This window comes from Caloenas nicobarica, chromosome 5 (assembly GCF_036013445.1).
Source record: "Caloenas nicobarica isolate bCalNic1 chromosome 5, bCalNic1.hap1, whole genome shotgun sequence".
In the NCBI taxonomy this organism is placed as follows: domain Eukaryota; kingdom Metazoa; phylum Chordata; class Aves; order Columbiformes; family Columbidae; genus Caloenas; species Caloenas nicobarica.
This window is the reverse complement of record NC_088249.1, coordinates 41,020,849-41,045,446: the sequence shown is the minus strand read 5'-3', so window position 1 is coordinate 41,045,446 and position 24,598 is coordinate 41,020,849. Positions and strand designations below refer to the sequence as shown.

General features: G+C 48.4%; 1 protein-coding gene across 1 annotated transcript; it reads left to right on the top strand.

The window, feature by feature from the left end:
• The first annotated feature begins 440 nt into the window (after positions 1-440).
• On the top strand, positions 441-19,605 carry SPINT1 (serine peptidase inhibitor, Kunitz type 1). Its single transcript, XM_065636082.1, has 11 exons — positions 441-524; positions 710-1,182; positions 9,760-9,911; positions 11,417-11,555; positions 12,678-12,848; positions 13,557-13,583; positions 14,532-14,657; positions 15,579-15,629; positions 16,434-16,604; positions 17,299-17,355; positions 18,482-19,605. Exons 2-11 carry the CDS (start codon positions 753-755, stop codon positions 18,676-18,678), a joined length of 1,521 nt encoding a protein of 506 aa, XP_065492154.1. The 5' UTR covers positions 441-524; positions 710-752; the 3' UTR covers positions 18,679-19,605.
• Positions 19,606-24,598: the final 4,993 nt, after the last annotated feature.

The following is a 24,598-nucleotide window of genomic DNA, read 5'->3' as shown; positions in this document are numbered from 1 at the left end:
GGCAGCAGGTGCTGTAGATGCGGCTGCAAGGTTGACTCATGCAGGTTAGCAAGACAGGGGCTAATGGTGCTCCATGCCACGCAGCTGGCCATGCCAGAGTTTGAGGGCTGCCACTGGAGGACACAGACGTGTGCTCCCCAGCTTTCGGTTCCTTCCGAGTATTCTAAGCACGGGGATGCAGCAAACACCCGGCTGGTGGGATGCTCATCCGAGTGGGAGCCCTTGCACCTGCGTGAGCAAGAGTGCTGCCCTGAGCTCCCACGAGTACGGAGCTCGCCAGAGGAGTGGAAGATGGTATCAGCCCGGCTCTCCTCCCCTTCCTCTTACGCAATCAAGCATGCAGATGAGTGACTTGATTTTTTTTTCCCCTCCTCTCTCAGGGAGTTGGTTTTCACTTCCTGCACTCTCTGTGCCTTTGTCTCTGCTGGACGCAGCTGAAGGCACACCTGAGGGGTGAAGGCACCGGGGTGGGGGACGAGGGGGATACCCCGTTCCCAGCATCAGTTTCACCGGAGACTGCCCAGGTGAGAGGCTGAGCGCGCATGCTTGGGGATGAGTTGCAGGGTGGGGGGACACACTGGCCACCCCTGGGGCGAACGGGGATCCAGAGCATGGCTAAGGTCGTACTCCAGGTCCCTACTTGCCCCAGGGGTGGCACGCACCTGGACACCATCCCTCTTAGCTTCATCTATCTTCTCCCTTCCTTTAGGAAAGGAGTAAGGTCTTAAGGCAGCGAGGATCGGGGCACCAAGATGGCCAAAGAGAGTCCAGGTCTATGGTTTGTGCTCTGTGTGTCCTTGGCGCTGGTGGTGGACTTTGGCGAAGGGCAGAAGGAAAAACCCTTCGGTGAAACGTGCCTGGAGGACTTTACAGCAGGGGTGCCGGATTTGGTGCTGGATACAGACGCCTCTGTCCAGAACGGAGCCACCTTCTTGTCATCCCCCACGGTCCGTCGGAGCAGGGACTGCATGAGAGCCTGCTGCAAGGACCCCGCTTGTAACCTGGCTCTTGTGGAGCTGGTCCCGGGCACAGAGGAAGACCACATCGAGGGCTGCTTTCTCCTCAACTGCCTCTACGAGCAGGCTTTTGTCTGCAGGTTTGCCAGGAAGATCGGCTTTCTCAACTTCTTGAGGAAGGACGTGTACGATTCCTACCTGGCAATGCAGAATCATGGATCTAGTGGTAAGGCGCCCATAATGGATCTGCGCAAACCAGGGCTGGAAGAGCACTAATGGCCACTAGAGCCAGCTGCTGCAGCTGTGGTGCAGAATGGTCAGGATAAAGCAGTGTTAAATATGGGGTTTCTATATGCACCTCTACCACAAAGGTTTTCTCTAACTTCGATGAACTTGCTTAAGATCTGTGCCTCAGTTTACCTCTCAGTACACGGAAAGGGAATCGTTCTTTAACCTATTTGAAGTGGGTGGAGCAAGTGTTTACCAAATACAGCCTGAGTTTTTGATACTTGACAACAGAGAGAAAAAGGTATTGTTTTTCTTCTCCCTCCCCCCAGGCCTTTGAGGTTGGAAAGTGAAATCCTCTAAAAATCTACACATCATCGTGTTTTAAAGGGCTGCATTAATCTCTTAATTGCTCAGGGGCTGGAGGCAGGACGCAATCCACTTACCTTTCATTTTGTCACAGCCTGAATCTTGTGAGCAGCAGCCTGGATGGTGAGGTGTCTCAGGATCGTTCTGCTTGTTGGGGCTGGTCCTTGCTGCTGAGGGAGGGAGAGGGAGAAGCTGCGGGGGGGCTGATTAGAAAACTCCCCTTCTGGAGGTTGGTTTCTCTTCCCCAGTCCCTGGTTCCCTGATCTGAAAGATTGCACCTGGATGCAGAAAACCAGCTGCAAAACAAACAAACAAACAAACTAATCTGGAGCTGGCTGCTTGCCACACACTCTGCCATCTACAAAGGCAGTGTGCTCAGAAACACTGAAAACATGGCAGTTCTTCCTTTTGTCTCCTTCTTCCGTGTTTTGGAGGAAGCCTAATGGGGGCAGGACATCTCTAGCCTGGCTGGGTCTTTAGCAACCATAACTAGTTTATTATACGTTAATGCATGGGCAGAGCTGTTAGGGGATATCTATACAGATCATACTACTCATGCCCCCTCTCAGCCCACCCGTGGCAGGGATGGAAAGGATCGGCAAAGGCGACAAGGGGAGCAGCCAGGTGGGCTTAGGCGTACCACATGAGCTGAATAGGTCTTAGATCTTCTGCTGAGATGTGCCAGCCCGTGAGGCTTGTAGGTGCTCGAGGAGTGAAATGGCACCAAGCCCCACACTGACCACTTTCGTCCATCCAGCAGCAGTGTGGAGGTTTCGGAGGAGGATACGGCTCCTCTGGAGCAGTCTTTGGATGTTGCTGGTTTGAGCAGCAATGTGGCAGAGTGGTTCTCCTGTCCTTGGTCTCTGCTTGTCACTTCCCACCCCATTTTAGGGCCTTCTGGTAAATATCTCACTGTTGCTGTAGTTCTCCTGTGTCTCCATTCCAGGCTCAAAATCCTTTCCACGGGAGCTGCAGTTAGCGAGGAACTGAAGGCCACATCTGCATGCTGGCAGCTGTCTGAACTCCTACACACATTGTTGTAGGAGGAAAAGGGAGTACATCATCTCCAGTACATCCTGATTTCACAAGATTACATTAAAATACAATGTACCGTTGAGCAATTCAGTCTCTTAACCTCTATGGACCAGTGCCCCATACAAGGAGACTGCAGCCCCCCTCCTCCCTGGGCTGTTCGCAGGTTCTGGCATCGCATGTGTGCAGGTCTCTAGGAAGCACCCCTGGGTCACTGAGCTCTCTGTGCCACCAGCAGTGCTGCATTTGCCACTCCATGGCACCCAGCTGGAGCATCCCAGACACCGATATGCAGGTGTAGGAAGGGCTCGGTCCCTTCTACGCCCTTTGTTTGCACTCTCAGAGGGCCAGGGTGCCAGGAGAGTCTCCAGATGTAGAGACAGACACTGGGAAGTTTCCTGCTTTGTGTTTGGATCTGGCTGCAATGTTCATGCAGTGCTTCCATGGGAAATGCGGTTCCCTCCTCGCTTGAATTTTTTAAGCACTGTCTTTGATTGGTACCAAAAGCTTTCTGAATCACCTTGAATGACATTGGAGGACTGGCAGGAAAACAGACAAAAGACTATTACTACTTGTTAATGCAGAGTGAAAATTTTACTGGAGAAAAAGCAAATAATAACAAGGGCTAAATCTGACCATCTGAGCTGGGCCCCCCTCCCCAAAGCAGCTGATGAGACACATGAGAATGCAGATCTCGATTTTTCGTTCAGATCCAAACAACAAAAAAAAATCCAAAATAAAAGCCCAAGCCCCTCCAGCTGTGATGCTGGAAGGGGGTCCATGCAGGAGGATGGGCCTGGCTGGCCGGGAAGGTGGGTGCCTGGCTGCCAGTGAGGGGGAGAGGGGAAGGGTGTGAAGGTGCAGGAGGCCAGGTGGAGGAGCCGCTGGGCACTGAGCATGTCCACCTAGCAGCATGAGGAAGCTTTACAGCATTTTTGCTTCTGGAACTTTTGAGGATGCCAGGTGAAATAAGGGTTAAGGAAGCTGTTTCTGGCATGTCAGGTTTTCCTCCCAAAAAATCCTGGCCCGGGTTTTGCGCTGGAAACGAAACTATCTTGTCTTCCTGCTGTTGTGCTTTATTGCTGTTAAAATGTGGCTGCTCTGGAGCCCAGGTTATTATTGTCAGTCCCCTGAGACTGGCTCTACAGGAACCTTATACGCTGCTTTATCATCCATCCCTTTCCTTTATGTGCTGCTGTCAGGTGTCCTAGGAGCCCTTAGGGTATGCCCATGTGGCAATCTTCAGACATCCTGTGCAATAATGAGGATTAAAAGCACGTTTTTTTCTAGTGAATAGTGAAGTGTATATTTAGTGATTCCAGCGGGTGACATTAAACAAAAACCCCACATGTTGCAAGACACACACCACTGCTACAGGGAGCAGACCTGTTGAATTAAGAGGTTTATATATATTCAGGAGGAGACTAGATAACACTTGAAAGAGACAGCACTGCTAGGGGCTGCTGAGTGGGCAAATTTAATCTTGGAGTGTTTCTGGAGCCTGATGGAAGCAGCTGAAAGCTGGGAGAGTATTACAGGGGAAGCACTGTGTATGCTTGCCCTGTTCTTGCTGTTGCCTGAGCATCCACAGCGAGACTGTTGGCAACTGAACACAGGGGCAGAGGCAGCCTTGCTCTGACCCACTGCAGCCACTCTTTCCCTGTTATGACTTCAGAAAAACCTGTGGGTACAGGCACAAATGAATACAGCTGAAATCTAGCTTCTGCACGTCATCTGAGTATATTTTCAGTATTTTGGAGAATAAGCATTTCTGAGTCCTTTATAAGTTGTTGACAACAGTGTGGCTCTGTCTCTCGCCTCTTCCACCTGACATACAGCCCAAAGTCTCTGATGTTATTGTTAAAAGGCACTATCCTCTTAAATGATTCCCCAGCCTGAACTTTGGTGCGAGTTTTCTGCCTGGCTCATTCGGGAGGGGCAGGCTCACCAGGCACTTTATTGGTAATAATGGAGCTCAGTGTTTAAGTAACTACCCCGAGTTTATTCTGGTCTAGGCAAACCAGTTCTGGGTGTGAAACTGGAAAATAACCTCCCTGAACCTTTGTCCATTTCTTGAACTGAAGCTTTTGTGGTGGTTGTGAAATGCTCAGGGACACACTCCTCCTCCTGTTGAATTCAGGGCTTGTGAATGGGAGACGGCAAGCGCTGGGGAACCAGAGGGCTCGGGATGTGTCTTCTCCTGCTCCACCGTAGAGAGAGATTTGCAGGTTAAAACTTCGGTTTGAAGCTCACCCCTCTTCAAATGTTTGGTCCAGCTCTGCTTTCAATTCGGTGGGCACAGTGCACTTAAAATGAGCGGTACTGGTAATCCCATCTGGGGCTGAGTCAGGTCCAGTCAGTGGTGTCCCTTTGGCTGACGCTGCTCAGCCCAGAGCCAGCTGCTCGTCCTCCAGTGCCCAGCTCAGGCCAGGAGAGAGGGAGTTGCACATTCCGTGCCCACACCACAATTCAGAGGCTGATGCACACTGGAAGGGCCCTTGGAGACCAACCAGCCCAGCTCCCTGCTCAGCGCAGGTGATGAGAGGCTTCCACTCCTCTTGCTGTGGAATTACTGTTTGTCACGCAGAATTTACTGAAGTGCCACATGTCGTGGCTACCTCGTGTCTTGTCGTTGGAGCTATTTAAGGAGACTGGAGGAACAAATTAATCTTTACTAAAATGGCACAAAGACCCACGGCAGAGTCTTCCCCTCTGCCCGCTAAAGCAAAGCGGACTGGTTTTCCACACCCTGAGGAAGGATGGAAGGAAGCTGGCGGCAGCACCAGATTGCATGATTCTGAAAATATAATCCGTTCAGTCGTGCTGTATTGTTTTCGAGAGGTTAAGTTGACCTGCTGTGTGCCCGTCTTACAAGCCACTATAGAAACCTCTAGAAATTACTGCTGAGAGCTGCTTAGCTCTGCATGAGTTGTCAGAAAGCTATATGGCTTTATCATGATTGTATTTGCTGCTCACCTGGGATGAATCCCTACAGAAAGAGCCTGTACTTCTCTTTCTCCAGGCACTATATCGCATTGCTTTGTTCCTTTCCCCCTTCCCCCCCTCCTCAGGCAAATCACATTGTGGCAGCAGCAGCATCCTTCATTACCTTTGCTCGTTACAATGGAGAGTTTTCTAGTGTTGATGGGCAAGGTTCGAATAAACCCTCACATTTGAATGACTTCCCTGGAAGCAAGGCAAGAGCAGAGCTTTAGTGTTTGCAGGGAGAGATGAGCAGAGCTAAAGCTCTGCTTTGGCAGCGGGCAGGCTCAGCTGGGTTCTGGAGCCTGATATCTCCCAGGTTGCGAAGGCTGTATGTCTCATGGTGGCCTCATTTCTGCTCCTGTCTCTGCTACTGGCCTGCCCAGTGGCTTTGAGCAGTGGCTTTTGTCCCCAGGGAGGTCCTTCCCTTCGCAGTGCCTCAGTGACCCCTGCACAAGCCGCACTCCTCTTGTTTGTGAGCTGCTCCTGGATGTCAGACAACAGTGGCTGTAAGAGCCCCTTGGTGACCATGACAAAGTTTTCCAGCTCTTTCTAGTGGCAACCCCAAATCCTTCTGAGGTATTTTCAAGTGTTGCTTTATAGTCTCAGGTACTCAGGGTGTATCTGTATGAGCGCTGGAATGGAGGAAATCTGGTTTTCTGTGAATTTGTGTCTCGAGGGCAAGAGCTGATATCTGAGCTCCAAAAGACAAATCCCCAAACTGGGAGGTTTGCAAGCACTTTCTGCTATGGGATTTCACTGGCGCCGGCATGTTCAGATGGTGAGGTCCCTAGTGGGGTCTCTCCCCCCACCTAGATGCTTACTTCTGCAACCCTTGTAGGAATTTACTATCTTTTAGATTCCTGCTCCCTCATCAACTTCGGTTCAAGATTACTCATTGTTAGAGGTGAAGCCAGACAAACCACTGACTGCATAACCCTTAAAATGACATGATTTTTTTTTAAAAGCAAAAAGCCAGGACTGAGGCATGACTGTACTGTGAGCCAAATAAATTTGGTTTTAAGCATTTTGGATTTACACTGTGAAGCTTTTCCCCAGGATCACAAAGAAAATATATTTCACCTTCCGATGTATTTTATAAATGGAAGCTGAAGTTGTCACTTAATGATGTGGCTCCAAGAGAACGTGTTCCACAGTAAAGAGCACGACACAGAACAGCATCATAAAGCTTTAATCTTGCTGTTAATTATGAAGTTTTAGAGCAGGAGCTTTCAATAGTCAAAAGGGCATTATAGCAAAGGTAACTTTCATTTTTCAAACAGACTTGCAGAGCAAAGCAAACCGAGTGGAGAATCTCCCTTCTAGAAGCAGTTTGTTGATACTTACTCTGACTCAGGCATCACTCGGTTATGAAGCTCAGGTAGTGAACAACCACGTTGCCACTGAAGGCTTCGTCTAGTCAGTGTGGCAGGAGTGCTCCAAAGTCACTGAGCTTTCAGACGTCCTAAGGAGAAAAAGGAGAGACTTGAAAATGAAGGATCATTTCTAGCGGGAGTCACTTGGCAGTCGCTGCACATAAGCAAATACTCTAATTTTCCTGAAGATGAAGAGGGTCAGGGAATTTTGCTAATTGGAGACTGGATCTGGAAAGGTTGCTGACCCATTGATCGGAACCAACGTTTTACTTCACTGTGCAATCCACAACCCAAAGTAACTGAATTTTCTTGTGGAGAAATACGTGGCCTGCAATTTTTTTTTTTTTTTTTTTTTTTAAGTGTACATGGTTAAAAATGACAAGGAAAATGTGATTTGGAGTTGTTGTGAGTTAATGACCATCCTCTGCGGTGCTGAAGAACTGGTCTTTGCCTTGTGCAATCGCATCCACCTGCTGAGCTCAGCCTGGCAGGAGGGAGCAGGGAGCAGGCTGCACTTCTCCCTGGCAGGGTATGGTGTTTGCCTGGGAGGAACAGCAGGAATGTGCCCTCTTTCCAGGGCTTCTAGTGTTGTGTACAAGGTGGTTGTGAGGCTGGTTTTCCTTGTTTGGATTCAAAGGTGCTGCCAGCTCCAGCCATCGCTTTCACCTATGAACGTTCTTATGGCAAGACAGCTTCAAAATAGAGCCAAACTCCTTTATTTGTTCTACTGGCCCTGCTCCAGGCTCTCTTGGCCCTGCTTGGTGTCTTTGTGCCTGATTGAGACGGGAACCATCACCCTGAGATGCAGCCCTTAGGAAGGAGCAGGAGGGAGCTACGCCTTACCCAAAACCGAAAGGACACCAGGGTGGGCGTCTCTGCTTGTGATGCAGGCGTTGTCTTCCTGGCCTCTTTCAGTCCAGCTGGGTATCCTTTGCCTATTTGGGTGGTTGGATCAAGCTCAACAATACGAGCTTGATCCTGTACTGTTCCCACCTAATACTTACATGAAAAGATGGAATAAAAGATAAAATCAGTGACACACTGCAGAGAGCACACAGGCTGGTGCGATAAATGTAACCAGAAGCTCTGAAGCTGCACAAGTTGGAAGTGGCTGACCTCTTCTCATACAGGAGAACTGCAGCCCGGTCAGCCCGGTGCTGTGGGAGGTGAGGTGCAGGGCTGCAGCTGGGGAGCTCGGAGGGCTGGTACGCACATACCCTCCCCAGTTCTGCAGCTGAACAGGCTGAGCACAATGCTCAAATGTATTAACAAGGGAAGGTTTATTTCACCTGCAACTTTCCAGTAGCAGCAACATTTGTAAGAACAGGATAGAATGAATGTGTCTTCATTTGGTAGAAGGTACTAGCAAATAGAAGATTCTGGGTGGATGTGTGGTAACCGATCTGGGATACATGTTGCGAAGCACTCCATCCTACTGAATTTAGTGATGAAAGAAATAAAAACTAGTGTATTTTAAATGTCAGGTTTGTTTGTATATATACTTCATATTAAGGTCCCTTCAGCAGGGTCTAGCAAGAGTGAGCAGCTGGGACCTGAATCCAGAAACAAACAGGATATTAGGAGCATGTCTACAACAGAAAGAATTAGCTGATGGAGTAGTTTTCCAAAGGGTTTGGGCACCAATCCCCTTCAGTCACAGGCAATATAACGGCATAATGGTAGGCTGATTTATATCTAGCTTATAAATGACAATCAATGCCTTTACAAAAGACTCAGGTTGAACTTGAACATTGAGTCTTGGACTTTGTACAGACACTACCAGGTGGAGTTTTATGGGCTGAGCTGTGCAGGAAAGCCTGCGATCAGAGACATTCAGGCCAAAAGGAGTTGTAAGTGAGGCTCAATGAGTCATGAAGCATCAGGGGAAGTTCAGATTGGGCATTAGGAAAAGGTTCTTCACTGAGAGGGTGGTTGGTCCCTGGAACAGGCTCTCCAGGGAAGTGGTCACGGCAGCAAACCTGACAGAGTTCAAGGAGCATCTGGACGATGCTCTTAGTCATATGGTTTAGTTTTAAGTAGTCCTGCGAGGAGCAGGGAGTTGGACTCGACGATCTCTGTGGGTCCTTTCCAACTTAAGATAGTCTATGATTGTATAGGCTGTTCTTGCTGGCATGGGCAGGGATCAGTTTTCATCTCGTATGCTTACAGACTGGAAAAGTGTTTAATGGCTGGTGGAGACTGCCAGTAAGCTAATCATTGGAATGGCACAAAAATAATGATCTCATGAATGGCATTTGTGTGCATTTATTAAGGCACATGTGTCAGAGTGTGGGGTGGAAGATGAGATGGAAGAGGGATGTTTCCCATCCAAATCCCGTGTTGCATAGCTCTGGTTCAATATGCTAACATAGTGCTTAGAGATCGTGGTAGGAATGATGAGAGTCAGTTCCACATTCTTCAACACCCACATCAGGGCAGCTCCCTAAGTGAAGGGTGGAGATTTCTCTATGCTATTTTTTGAGGATGTGGCCCAACAGCCAGGAGCACAAGGCCTGTAGCCACAGGGACACCCTCTTATGGTGGCTCCTGTGGCCAGAAGTGGCTGGGGAGCCAACTGGCACTGTCTGAGTGGGTTGTGGAGTTACCAAATTAGTGAAGGCAGTAGTAACAGTATTGATTGCCTGTTGCTTGCTCAGGCTGCAAGAAGCACAGCTGTATGAAAGTGTTTGTCCTTTTAGTGGTTGAAGTCTGTATTGATGTAACATGGAAGAATCCCCCTCCCTTGTCTGCCTGTAATAATGACAAGGACTGGACTGTTCAGTCTCTTAACCAAGCCTTATTCTGCTTTTCTTCTGCAGATGACCATCCTCCAATAGCCCGCACTGGCATGGACATGAGGGTACAGCCAGGGGAGCCAGTGATGCTGAGAGGGACAGAGAGCACAGATGACCGAGGGATAGTCAGCTACAAATGGGAACAAGTCCTTGGCGACCCCTCTGTGGAGATGAAGGTAGGGAGCTGCAGGAAGCAAGCAGCTTGCTCAGTGTCACCTGTGGTCTGCACTAGGTTGGGCTCTTGCAGCCACTGGCTTAGACGTCACCTTGTCCTTCCCTCCTTGAGCCAGTTCACCCGCGAGCCTGTTCCCAAAAGCCATGGAGCACTCCTTGCGGTTGCCCCCCAACACTCCCACACTACTGGAACGTGGTATTTCTTGGCCACATCAGGTCTCGGGTTCCCTGCACCAGGATGCCATCTCAGAGCTTCCTGAGCAACACCTGATCTGCCTGGGTGGGAGCACCCAGAGGGCAGCAGCTTCGGTGCAAGAGCTTCCTCTGCTCCCAGGCTGCCGTAGTGCAGTCAGGGGCCTGCCCCTAGTTTTGCCAAGCTCCACTTCACTGCTGCTTCTCTGGCTCTGAATAATCCAGTCTTAGGCTCTGCTTCTGTTCTCCTGGGCTTTTTCCTGGATTTTGCCTCTCTTTAGGGCATAGGTTCCTCCTCCCATTTTATCTGAGTTGGAGCAGAAGTCACGTCTCCTGACTGTCTCCAAGATCTCTGGGGTGTGAACGCTGCCTATCTTAGACGTTAAATACAAATTGTGGCATTAGAAGAGCAAATGATTACTGTTAAACTTCTGCAAAATGCTCCAGAAAGCCTTGGAGCTCACATGGAGTTTTTGTGGCACCTTTTGGAAGAATTAGCAAATGAGTGCATCAGGCCTACAGCTGATTTCGAAGACCGGCAATGACTAGCTCTAGCATGCTGAGGCGGCTGTGGAATTCTGGAAAGGCTCATTTCCTTTCCCCATCTCCCTAGCCCAACCAAAGCAACTTTCAGGGGGAAAAAAAGAAAAAATAAAAAAACTATATTCTCTAATATTATGCTGTGTTAACTACATTAGGATGATATATGGCAGCACTGTGCTCTCTTGAAGCCTAACGAAAAAGCCAGATAGCATGCAAATGGAGGCCCAGTGTTGTTAACAAATAGAGGGGAAAATTTTGTGTTAATAATATCACAGCTTTCTTCTCTGACGAAATAATTCACTCTCTTTTAGAAACCTCTCAGCAGACAAATAAATAGGCACTTGTTTCATCTCTAAAACTAAATATACCTGTCGTATTCAAAATGAACGAGTATCTAGTTCTTAAATATACCTAGCTTATTCCCTATGTGCTAAGTAAATGACTAATAATGAATTTTATTTTTTAAAAAGTAAAATAGAACGTGCAGGTTTTATCTCCAAAGATTTTTATCTTCATTTGTACATTCATAATGTCACAAAATATGAAAGATTTCGTTAGGCTTGTGGTATTCCTTCTCTCAGCAATTCCAGCTGCGTACCAGCCCATGGATTTGAGGAGACTGTATAGCACTGAGACATCCTGAGACTTCTGCTTGTGTATTTCCAGCCAAGCTCCTTTCTTCCTAATGCAGGAACATGGGCCTTGCATGGCTTCAGTCACTCCCTCATTAAATGTACCTTCTTCTGCATAACCCTTTCTTTTGCATTCTCAGAAGCACAATGAAGACCAGGTAGAAATCTCCAACCTACAGGCAGGGACTTACGTCTTTCAACTTACTGTCACGGACACCGCACAACAGCAAGACTTCACCAACATCACCATCATGGTGCTGAATTCTGAGCAGACTGAAGGTGAGCCTGAGCCCACGGACATCTAGCTGGAGCCCCCCAGCCTGGGTGCTGCTCTGGCATTGCTGATGCTCTTCTCAGAGGGGTGGATGGGAAAAGAGCACAACCAAGAGACCAGACTTGCATGTCAACTTTTCCCAGTAAAAGCCTGCACCTGACCAGTAGTGGAAGGTCTTCGCATTCATAGCGGTCTATTTTAGGGTTTTTGCATCCTTTTGCAGAAGAGGTGGCCTGCAATAAACCCATCCTCACTGCATGTCATTGCCCTCTGCTGGGTGACACCAGAGTGGCTGAAGCTTGGGGTGCAACTGTGGATGTACGACAGGAGAACCTGAAAGATCTTGTTGACTCCATGGATTTGCTGTGAAGGCCCTAATTCCCTTAAGCCACAGGACAGGTGGAGCCATCTGCATGACATCCAAAGTGTCCCTGGCTTTATTTATATGTTTTACTTTAATGGTCATGTTTAATGATCAAAATATTCAGCATTACAAATGCCTTAGGAGTGAGGAATTCTTGGACAAATGATTGACTAGTAGCAAAGCAGGGAATTTCTCCTGCTATCACAGGTACCATGAAAATATAAGAACAGCCATGTCAGATGACTTTAATGGTCTGGCCAAAATCTAGTACACTGCACCCAACAGTGTCCAGAGGTTGATACTTCGGAAGGAGTACAAGAACATGACATGCTATCAGTAAATCCCTACTATGCATGGCTAGGGCCTGAGGAATTAGCAGCTGGGGGATTTTTTTAAGCAGAAAGTGGTGTCTTTGTGTTTAATAGCCATGGATTAATCCCCTTTTGACTTTATGTAATCTTTGCATAGCAGCAACATCCTGAAGCAAGGACTTTCACAGCCTTACTATGTGCTATGTAGAGAAGCAGCTCCTCTTGTTTTATGGATGTGACATCTTCTAATTTGATTTTGTGACCCTGCCTTTCATATAAGAAAATATATATGATGACTCCCTACTCACCTTCTCCATGCCACTCAATATTTTATAAATCTCTCAGACATGTGTCTACACTGTTGACAAACTTCCCTGTGGAAAATTTTCTCCTTTGTATACACAAAGGCAAAGCAAACTAACCAGAGCCTTTTATGTTAACTTCCTTGATAGAGCATTGCTTGACTCCTAAGAAGGTTGGTTGGTGTCGGGGATCTTTTCCACGTTGGTTTTACAACCCAAGCCTTCAGAAGTGTGAGGAGTTCATTTTTGGTGGCTGCAAGCCCAACAAGAATAATTACTTACGGGAAGACGAGTGTACACTCGCCTGCAAGAATGTCAGAGGTGAGTCTGCTCGAACATCAGCCCCCTCTTTGTCACAGGATTGGGATGACCCTGTGGGCAGGTACTGCAGCTTCTTGGCTGGCAGGCAGTTAGAGCCCAGAGAGCTGAGGAGACTTGGCTAATTATTGATGGGAAGTCCTAGTCTTACACTGCAAACTTATCTGACCCAGCTCCTGGAGCACTGTTCCCCCGGTCAGCATCCCTGGTGTGTCTCTGACTGCAGAAACCCTCACCAAATCTTCATGCCACATCTGAAACCTCAATTCAGAGGGTAGCATTGTGCTGTGGGGGAGCCAGAAGTGCTTCATCACCAAGATGAAATTAATCTTCTCCCTTGGCACCCTCTTAGCTGAGTCTGAGAATGACTTAGAGCTGCCTCAGCTAAATGGGCTGAACTTCTGCCAGGCTCTTTGTGGTGCACATGTTAAGGAGGAGGCAAAAGCTTTGGAAAAGAAAGAACATTTGGGAATGGTCTAGCTAGTGATGGGAGGTTCCTCTGTGCTTCTCCAGGCCTGCTTCACATGAGTACCCGTCATCTGGGGTCTCTGGGTGGTGGACACCTGTGTTTCCGCTCCCTAATCTGTGCAGGGCTTGCTTCCAGAAATGATGCCTTTCTTAGGTGAGATAGGAAGGCAATATAAAGCTGATCTTGAGCTGACAAAATGTCATGGTGGTAAATTTATTTTATTTTTCCCCTTGTCTCTTCAGGTGCTGTTGGTGGGCGACAACGGCCAGGTGAGCCTCCTCTGCCACTGTGGAATCCTGCTGTGAGCTCAGGCTTAATATCTCATGTCCATTCCTGTGGCTTCTCGATTAGTGCCCAGTCAGTGTGGAAAGTGAGGCACTGGAGATTAATCTCTCTACTTACCCTTTCACTTCCATGTCATAGGGTAATTCAGGTTGGAAATTACCTCTGGAGGTCATCTGGTCCAACCCACTATTCAAAGCAGGGCCAGCTTTGAGTCATATTGGGTTGCTCAAGACTGTATCCAGTCCAGTTTTGGGTATAGCTGATGAAGGAGATTTTACAGTCTCTTTGGACAACCTGTGCCAGTGTTTGATGGTCCTCGTTATTTTTTTTTCCCCTTATATCAAATAATTTTCCTTCATTACAACTTGTGCCTGTTGCTTCTCATCCTGTTACTGTGCCGCTCCAAAATGAGTCTGTCTCTATCTTTTTCATAACTGCAGCTAGGTCTTGTGCTCCAGCCCCTTGCTGAGTCTCTACTGGATTCACTCCAGTATGGCAATGCCTTTTGTGCACTGGGGAGCTCAGAACTGGGCACAGGACTCAGTACTTGGGGCAGAGGGAAATAACCACTCTTCACTGGCTCTCACAGCCCAGCATGTAGGTTTCACTTTGGCCTTCCTAATTTAATCCCCATGCTTGAGCAATGTCCCCACATTCTTCCTGAGTAGCTTGTTCTTGCTTCCACCATCCATGTGCTTCTTTTTTGAGAGGAAACATAGCTGTTCCCAGAGCAATGTTTCATTTATAAATAGGAAATGATTTTTTTTCTTTTTTTTTTCAATCCAGGGTGACACTGAAGACAGACCTTAACAAATCTGTCTTGTTTCATGTTTGCCAGCCCTATTAACAGCTTTTAAGTCCTTCACAGAGCATCTGTGTGGCAGGGAGAAAGAATGAATTTTAATGAGCTATCTGACCTGTTTCTGATGCAGTGTGCAATGGGAAATGTCAGTCCCCCTTCTTCAGATGCAAGGATGGCTGCTGCATTGATGCCTACCTGGAGTGTGATGAAACCCTTGACTGTGCTGATGGATCGGATGAGAAGTATTGTGAACAATGTAAGTACTTCAAACTCTGGCTTAGACAACTTAACATCTGCCAAGGGATGAGTGCAATGTAAGTTACAGGTGCTGACTCAATGCTTTTTCGTTCTTTCTGTTCTTATCTCCTGACCCTGCTTTACCTCTTTCCGCTGTATTATATTTGCAGGTTCTGCCATCTCCCAGACCTCTGCTGACTGCAAGAGCTGATCTTCCTTCCAGGATGTTTCCTGCCTCTAAAATACTCTTTGGCTCTCTTCTCTGCACCTGTCTGTAAGACTTCAGAGCCTGTCCTCCTCTCCCCTTCTAATGTTTTTTCTCGCTGAATGACATTACCCGCTCTCCTAGAGCTGGGAGATGAGAAACAAAATCATGACTTTTCCCAGTCTGTCCAGTGTCACAGACCCCTTAACATCCTCATGTTAGGCTAATGTAAATGCGCAGTGGTGAGCTGCCCAAGTCTGTAATCCTTTCTCCCTCCCTCCTTCCCTCTTCTGACACAATTCCCATAATCTCCTATATGTGGGTGTTTTGTTGCCTTTTTAGGTTGCAAGCATAAAATTAATCTCTCTTGCCCTCTCTTACATCCCACACTAGTGCTTTTTCGCACTTCTTAAAACCTTGGAGTGATAGCAGTTTCCCCATACTCCTTGATGAAAAAAAAGACTAAGAAAGCAGCCTTTGTTTTTCTTAATTTTGTCTCTGTACTTGTGGCATGAAAACTGGGAATAATTTCTCTTTATTACATTTTATTTTTCCCATGTTCCTCTCATAGATTTGAGGTATCTAAGAACCTCAACTTACATCTCTGGTTTGCTGGCTTGTGATAGCAAAGGAATGTGCAGGAAAGGCCTGTCTGCCCATTTCTTCATGGAGGGAGGCATTTTTTTTGTATTCAACTGCTAAGATAAGTTTTAACATGGAATGTTTCTCTTGCAGATGCTCGTGAGTTCAATAGACTGCAGAAAATCAATGTAACACGTAAGCAAGGTACGTACTGTCTGGAGCACCTAGGCTGACATCTATCAGCTTTTGTTTCTTTCATTTAGTCTGTTGTTTCATGGTAAAACTGCTTCCCTTTGTAATTCCAAAAAGGGGTGTAGCATCTGGGTAGTCCCTGTACTAAAAGTGAGCAAGGGCCTGTTCTCTGGCCTTGAGAACAGCTGTTTCTAGCAGGCTTTCACTCTCCTGCCCAGACTTTTTCCACACAAGCAAATCTCATGCATGTTGCCTGTTGGGCACAGTACCTGGCCTGTACAAAACCCTGCAGCACTTTTTTGGAAATAGTGCAAACCACAGCAGCGTGGGGGACACAACAATGGCACGGTAAGAGTCACCATGTGCCTGTGCTCGATCCCATACCTTTGCCTTGTTTGTACTAGTGTAGACAGCGGCACTATCACTGGGCTAAACGAGTATATCCCAGGGCAACTTAAATGCAGCTTGCTTGTAGAGGAGATCTGAGCTAAACCATGGTTTCTGTGTGTCCAGGCTCTTCATGTTCCCTTCTGCCTCCTGAGGAGGACAGGTCATTTCTGCAGGGGATGAATCCATGACGACATGTTCTGATGTTCCTTTTTCCTCATTGCTAGGCAGGTTTATAGGCAGGTGGCGGCTCACCTTGGCAATGCCAATTTGAGCAACTGGCAACTGGGCAGTGAGGACCTGAGAGCCACAGCTCTGGCCATCGATTTGCTCTGCCATGGTGCTTGTGCTTTTCTGTTGTGAGCAGAAAATGTTGCTGTTCTGGGAACACACTGCCTGGGCTAAAGCACCTCTCCCTTGCTTTGCCAGGTCACTGTGTGGATTTGCCTGACACTGGACAGTGCACTGAAAGTATCCCCCGCTGGTACTATAACCCATTCTCTGAGAAATGTGACCCCTTCACCTATGGGGGCTGTGGTGGCAACAACAACAACTTTGAAGAAGAGGAAGAGTGCATGAAATCATGTGCAGGTGTCACAAGTAAGCAGACATAGTGAGGGCTGGAGTTTTACTGATCAAACTGTGACAATTACTCCGATTAAATTCTGTGGCCCCAAAGAGGCGGTGACTTGGGAGCTTTCAGTCAAAGCAGCTTTGCTCTCAAACCCTGGCCATGCCTCACAGCACGTTCTTCAACGTGACCAACGGCTCACAGAGAACGGTGTGTATCTACAGCATCTTGCTGCAATGCAGCCTGTCATTTCTCAGGGCTGGAAAACATTTTGGGACAGAGGAGGATAACAAACTAACCAAAGATATGGTGTGACCTCTCTAAAGAGAATCTAACTTTTTAGCTTGGCTCCAGTTCTCCCCAGGTGGGAGGGGAGAAATTAAGAAAATCCTCAATGACACGTATTAGGCAGAAGTTTTAAACAAACAAGAGGGAAAGGTTTACGCTGTAAAACTCTGTGGTGTTGCTGTGGAAGCCAACAGCTGAAACGCGAGCAATTATGCCAAACCATATCTTTTAGGAGGCAAAAAGAGGTTGCTGCTTTTCCAAAGAGCCACCTGCAGCTACTCTGTCCTGAGAATTCAGTACCATGGCTGCCAGGAAGGAGGTTGTGTGCATTCAGTCACTTTGGAGCTCTGGAAATATGCTCCTCAGAAACCTGTCTTATCCCTCTTTCCCAGCCTTCTTTATAAAACTTTTTCCCCCTCTCTGCTCCCAATTCAGAAGCAGATGCCATTGGCCGGAGATGGGAATCATTTGAGTCCCAAAGTGCTATCTTAGGTGAGTAACAGTTTTTCCTACAGATCTTGCTTGTTGCATTTACTCTGTCTTGAAAAATACTTTGTCTTTCCTTGCAAGTAATAGCCTTTTCTCCCACTCTGCTTTTGAAGCTGAGAGAGCAATGTGGGATTTGTGGGATGCAAAAGATGCTTCTGTGCACTGTCCATCTGTGGTCCAGCTTCTCCTTTATGACTCAGTAGCTCCTGTCAGAGGCTCCTGATTTTCCTTCCATCAACTTGCATGAATGATCCACTGGTCAACATCAAAAAATGTCAATTAAAATTCTTCCTAAGGGCTGGGTTCACGTAAGGACCACTAACTTCTGCAAGGAAGAAGGCCCAAGTGGGTATGTGAATAATATTGGGTGCTAGGCTGTGGGGAAATCTGATGACCCTATACACCCTGCCTACAACTCTAAAGAATACCAAAGCTATTGAATTAGAAGTTCTTAGAAGAATATCGCATTAAGGTCGGTGTCCTTTCACCACAGAGCTGTAAGGCCTCTTTCTTCAGTAGAGAACTCCTGAAATTACACATTTCTGTTCTTCAACCCCAGAGATTGATTTAATCTTCAAATTGACACCAGCTCTCAAACGCATCATGTTTGACTGTCTCCACTGATGATGCAGGAGTTTAGTTGGCTCTACCAAATGCTCACAGCACTTATACGACACTCAGCCTGTCCACCATAGCTCACTCTGACAGCATTATCATAACCAGGAGGTGTTTTCTGCGACCAATTCTTGGTAGCCTCCCTGTTGACACAAGAAGCAAGGCCAGCGTTGCAGAAGAGCTTGATATTCATAGGAGTGTCAAATGGCCAAGCCTGCCAAAGTCACCAAATAGCCTTTAGAGGGCGTGGTGCATCTGGGAAATGATGGGAACCATAATTAGGGAGAGACAGGCTGGCTGTACCCTGGGCATACCCTTATGCCATGTGGTTGCCTTCTGTCTTCTTTGCTCAGTTGTGCAGTGACTACCCTGCTATCAGGCCAGCTATTGCCCACCTCTTCTCTTTGCCAGCACAGCTCCCGCAGTGGCTTTTGGGTGTGCTTCTTCCTGACTGCTCCTGTTGCATCCGAGCTCATGATGCAGCCCTTCTAACGCATTCCTGTATCCCCCTCAGGTGCCTTTGAAGTAGTGATTGCCGTGCTCCTCGGGATCTCCATCATGGTGGTGCTGGTGATCATTGGCTACTTCTTCCTGAAGAACAGGAAGAGGAACAGCCGCCGCCGTCAGCCGACCACTGCTACCAACTCAACCCTCTCCACCACAGAGGACACTGAGCACCTGTTCTACAGTAGTACCACCAAACCAGTCTGACCTACAGCCTCTCTCCAGCCCAGCACTGGGACACTCCCCAAAATTTCTGGAGTTCTGTTTTTAGACACGGGCCTGTGCCTGAAGGACTCTTTCTCTTTGAAGATATTTGTAGCATCAGGCCAAGATCTAGCCATGATTTGGCAGTGCTAGTGTTTGTGATTGTCTTGGCTAAATGGCTGCTCTGGAAAGTGAAGATCTGGGAGCATTTTGATGCTCTCTGATGCCTAACTCTTCCTGACCTCAAACAACCCAGTTAAACTCTGAATTACATCTTTCTCCCTGCTCAAACGTGGAGCACAACTCCGCTCAACTTACTGAAGGACCCTAGGAATGGATCTGTGTAGCACTCACGCTGTCGAATTGTGCAAGCTCACCAGAGCCAGCAATTTTTTGTTTGCAGTGCCACTTTCTTCCACTCAGTCTTGTATTTTTCTCTCTTTTCTCCAGTCCTCTGGAAGGTGGCCCTGCCTCCCAGCAGTCCTCCTGGTCGTGGTGAGTCTCTTGAGGGCCGTGTGATTCACGTAACTGTCCAGACCTGTTTCAAGGGCTCTGTGACACTCTCCACTGGTTCCTGTTTTCTAGAGGGAAAGAAACAGAAATACTTGCTTTAATCACTATCATTGCTTTTTAGCAAAAAAGCAAACCTAGATTTTTTTCTGTCTGGCTGCCGTGTTACAGCCGCCTATGTAGAGTACATGTCCACCGTTTTCTCTCTGTGAGTTGCTCTGGTTGCTTTTCCGGTGTTCAGTCTGACCACAAACACCTTGACAAAATATCTATTTATTCTCACATGAAATGAAAGGAGATGTTCCTACTTTTCCCACTGATGGTGAGGGCAGGGTGGAAGGACCTAGCTCCTGCTCAGTTGGACCTTTGCTGCAGCTTTGATTTTACTGTGCTCTCCTCAGAGCACGCAGCACAGGAGTGGGCTGGGTGCCACCAGCTGACGTCGCTGGGGCTTCCTCGCTCCTGCTGGCCTGTCCTTCTCTGTGCAGGATGAGCCCAGCCCCAGGAGGTCCACAGTTCATCCCTGACCTCATGGCAGAGTGTGACACCCCCACCTCAGTGAGGTCTCGTGTGTTCCTCTGCAGGTTATTTGAAGTGGGTGCTCCCCAATTGTGTACTGCTGCATCTCTGTCATCCAGGCTTGTACCTCTGGGCACTGGGGACTTCTGCTGGGGGGCAGAAGCTGCTATTTCTGAAGTGCCTGGTATGCCTTGTGGGCTGTGGGGTTGGTATCAATCCCCAAACTCCCAGTGCCTGCTGCTCTTGGAGAACTCCTGCTGTGAAGAGAGGAAATCTGTGAATGTGTGTTTGCATGTGTGCACATGTGTGTGTGTGTGTCTGTAAGAAGCATAAACCTATGTACAGAGCTTAGTTTAAATGCTAGGACCCTTTCAGGGCTGAGGGCAGAGTGTCTCTGGGAGGCTCTGGTGAAGCCATGCCCAGCTCAGGTCCTCTCAAGTGCAGCTCCAGGAGAGCTGCCTCCTTGGGCTGATGTCTGGGCTTGGAGGGAAGAAGCTGCTGCCCAGAGCCTGCTGGCAATCTGACTGCAGGCCTCTCCTGTCATGGGCATCTGCCTCCGTGTCCCTGGGGCTGGTCAGATTCCTCCATGACTTTTTGTGATCTCTTATCATTTTTTCCATCTCTTTGTTTTTCCCACAGCCTATCATGGCCTATGCAATAAACCTAACATCTTGATTTTTTTTTTTTTTTTTTGTGCGCTCGCTCCGATAATACAAGTTGCAATAAAAAGGAGTTGTTTGTCTTATCTGACTTGGGAGTGGTGTCTGAGAAACAATGACCTGTGGAGGGGGCAGGTGCTGTTCCCATGCCTGCTATCTCGCACCCTTTCATCTGCCCAGACGGCGGTGGCTCAGAGAGCTCTCAGCTGCTGTCCCATGGCTTGGGGAGGGCTGGAAGCGGGGGGTGCGGGCTGTGTGGATACCTGAAGAGATGGCTGGGGAGTGCTGGGAGTGAGATCATCACCCACTAAGTCACCCAGAGAGCAAGGCAGGGTGTAACCTGAAACTGGGTTCCAGCTGGTTAGACTGGTTTGGGGTTTGGGTCTGAAACTAAAAGCAGACACTACTCTTCAAACAGGAGTCGCTTTAGCTATGTCTCCAGGCTGGTGATCGCTGCTTAGGCACTGCAATGTAAAGTTAGCTAAATGTAAATTTGGCTAATTGGTAATGGATATGTATGGGAACCAGGTGAACCTGCCCCTGTGTCACTGACCTGGCAGAGCTGGACCTCCAAGCACTGCTCCACGGCGGGAAGGATTCTCCCCCTCACTCTGCTCTGGACTGTGTGGTTTGCTCTGGCACTACCACCTCTCTCTTCGCCCACTCCTCACCTGCACCAGGTCTCCCATCCTGCCATTCCCAGCTACTTGCACCTACGTCGTCCCCCATGTCCCCTGAAGAGCTGCCTCAGGAGCAGCTCTCTGCTGGGCTGTGCTCTGCTCAGCCGATGGGGTCCCCAGTCCTGGCACAGTGTGGGTAACCCCTGACGTGAGAGTGCTGTTTTACACCAAGGCTGCTTCTCTTTATCATCTCCAAAGTGAAAAGGCTACACGTAATACAGTCTCTTTCACTTCAAGCACACATCTTTGTGTCTCCTGGTGTCAGACATGGTGCTAGCAGAGTCTGCAGGTCCAGCCAGCTCTCTCTCCTTCAGCCCCAAAAGCGGGGGGACAGTGAGAGGGGATGTAGCGTCAAGCGAAGGGGCCAGATCCTGCTCCTGCTTGGCACCCGGCGGGCACCCTCACCTGCAAGGGGAGCTGCTGCTCCGCACACAGGGGCATGGGGGCCATGAGCAGCGACACCATTTTGGTACAACGTGACCCAGGGAGGCTCAGACTGGCACCGGGGCCAGGCCCACGCGGCAGCAGCCGTGACGCATGCCCGCACCTGTAACCCGTACCCGGGCATCTGCATTCCCCAGGCTTTGCCGTGTGGGGTCACTCGGGCTGCGCCAGCAGCTCTGGCTGGGACAGCTGGGGAAAGGCCCTGCGCACCAGCCCTGTGCCCCTGGGCACCCCCGTGCCCCCCACCCACCTTCACACCCCTGCGCTGCCCCGCCAGGGGGACAGCTCACCCCCACCAGAAACAAGGGTTTCTGCTCTCTGGGAAATCCCAGAGCTGTAAAATTGCTTATTTTTTTCAAACTGGAACAGGAGCCCTGATTTTGAAACTTTCTGCAAAAGGAAAATTCCCCATTAAAAACAAACAAACAAACAAACAAACAAACCAAAACACCCACAGAATTGAAGACTGCCTTGCTGCCAGCTGATTAAGAAACACTTTTTGATGAGAACCGGGTTGCTTTGTTTCACTGGCTGTGCCTGATGGTGAGCAAATCCTTGCTATTCCCCCAGCTGCAGCCAGAAACATGCAGTTATGTGTGGGCAATGTTTTACCCACCGAGGTGAGTATTTTTGAGGGGATTTGTGTGGTTTACAGAGCTGTGCTCCTGCCCGCTGTGCCTCTCCATCAGGGAAACCTGCTGCCCGTTCGCAAGTGCCTGGTCTGATCTGCTGGTGGCCTCCACCTCTGCAAAAGGAAGACTTCTCATCCCTTCCCTGCCAGCAAAGCTTGTGACCCACCTTGTTCAGGAAAGAGGGTTTGCCTGAAGTTTTGGCCGAGTTAATCCCAGCGGGCTGGAGAGGACCTCGCAGGCTTTGTGTGGCTGCTGGGCTGGAGGCGGGAAGCGTTAGCTCACAGCTAAATATCGGGTGCCTCCGGCTTGCCCGTGACACAATAAACAAATAAATCTGCAAACAAACACAGCAGCCGCCCCCATATGACAAGGGGTGGCTCCACAGTGGCAGGCCAGAATATTGTCTCCTGCACAAAAGCCACTGTGATGTGATACTTTCTAATAAGTTACTTCAGCTCTCCAGCCTAATTAATTGCTTAGGGAAGAAATTATTTTGGCTTTGAGGTCAAACAGTTCATTTAGGTTAAAAAGAGCGCTCTAAAGCTGGGGGAAGGAGGAATGGAGTTGTCTGCAAGCTCTGCATAACATAAAGAGAAATCTTGAATGTAATTTCCCCCCCTTGCTGCAAGCGTTAGGAATGACAAGACTTGCTCCTACTGCAGCATGCTTTGAGCATCTGAACACAGCACAGGCAGATTTGAAGTACCATGGCTAGGCCAGAATGCAGTAAGGAAACACTGCATGCTAGAGCTGTATTCATGTGGGAAACAGCTTACAAAAACTTGCCAGACTCTCTTTTTTTTCTCCTTGAAGAAATGGAGAGAGAAATTGGAAATATTGTCTCTTGGTCATCAAGCACAGAACTGCATATTACTGTAAGAGCTTATAGTCAGGGAGAAATACAGTCAGCTATAGAAATTATAGCAGAGCAAGTCTGAGATCTAAAAGGGCATGGAGGAACCTTTTTGCAAGGAAGCTTGGCTGACCAGTGTCACGGGGAAATGACTGTTTCCTGGACAAGGTGCCACCTAAGGTGTGACACAGTTTCTGTTGCCCTCAGTCAATGGTTGCCTCTCCAAGATGTCCTCATCTCCAGCTGTGTCAGGAGTTTTGAAACTCACCATTGGTTCCTGTAACAGCTCTGGGAGATTTCACAGAGGCCAGACCCAACATTTAATTACCATCTTCACTAAGTTGCCCAGGGCCAGCCTACATGAGAAGATATACAGAATGACAGCAAGCATTTGACAGGAGCTGCAGAGGCCAGGAGCTCTGCTGGAGCCAGCCAGGCACTCCGGCAAGAAGAGGGGAAATTTTTCACAAGTCTCGGTGCAGACAAAGTGTCTGTGTCTTTGTTCTCTGCCCTGACACACCTGACCCACATGCCGGCTGCTTCAGGATTGTTAAAAAATATTTGTGACTGGTTGAAGCAAAGCACTGGCCCAGGAATTTGAGCTGCTGGGACTCCCCCAGCCAGAAACTCTTCTTTAAATGACAGTGTCCCTCTCCCAGAGGCATCCATCGTGGGAGCCCTTCCCTCCCCCAGCTGCATCACCAGGAGACCTGAACTCTGCTGCCTGCCTCCTGCCTGCATTTCCACTGCCAGCTCCAGGCTGCACTGCTGCATTTTTTATTCATTATGGGGTTATTCGGAGCAGCTGCCCAGTGTGGTTTACCAGCTCCTTTGAGATGTCCACAAGAGGGGGCAACAATATCTTAATATCCCATATGGTGTTACCATGGACACTGCTGTCAAACCTGCAGGGACATTGTGCACTGCTGGAGTTGGGTGCTAAGATGTGAGATGCTCTGGGCCTCTATGAGCTCCATAAGATGTGAGGTCCTGTTCCCTCCCTTCCCATCTATGGTAATATTATGGTCCATATTACCGTACTGCCCTGTTCTTGAAGCCTCATAGCCACCTGCAAGACAGGGGAGAGCTGGTACAACGTTTTGAACAGGAGTAGGAGTAGTTACATTTACACAGTCCTAAAATTACATTCGTCCCTTTGAAGGCAACTGCGAGGCCGATGTGTCCCTCGGTGAAAATGAGTTTGACACCCCTGGTTTAGAAGAACAGAGAATAGACCTCTGGTCTCTCAAGCCTCTTGTGGGTCCTCTGTGCCCTGGGTCTGCTTCCCTTTGGTTTTGTATGGGTTATACAGAGCCGGACCCAGCTCCTAGGGTCACCAGTCCAGCAGCAGAAACTTGACAGTAAGACTCAAAAAAAAAAAAAAAAAAAGCGCATGTGAGTGCTTCTCGCTCTTGTTTTTTATCTATTTGGATCAGTTTCCCAGATCTTTTTGCTGAGTTCTACTCCTCCCCCCAACACATATGCTATATTTTGAAAGAAAGAAGAGGGTGTTTTTTCCTTCAATCAGAAGACTTCAGGCAATAGAGCCTTCATTAAAATCAAAGCAAGCCGAAACAGTCCTTTTGCAGAGTGTCATCAAATTCTGAAGCTGGTAGTGTTGCCTTC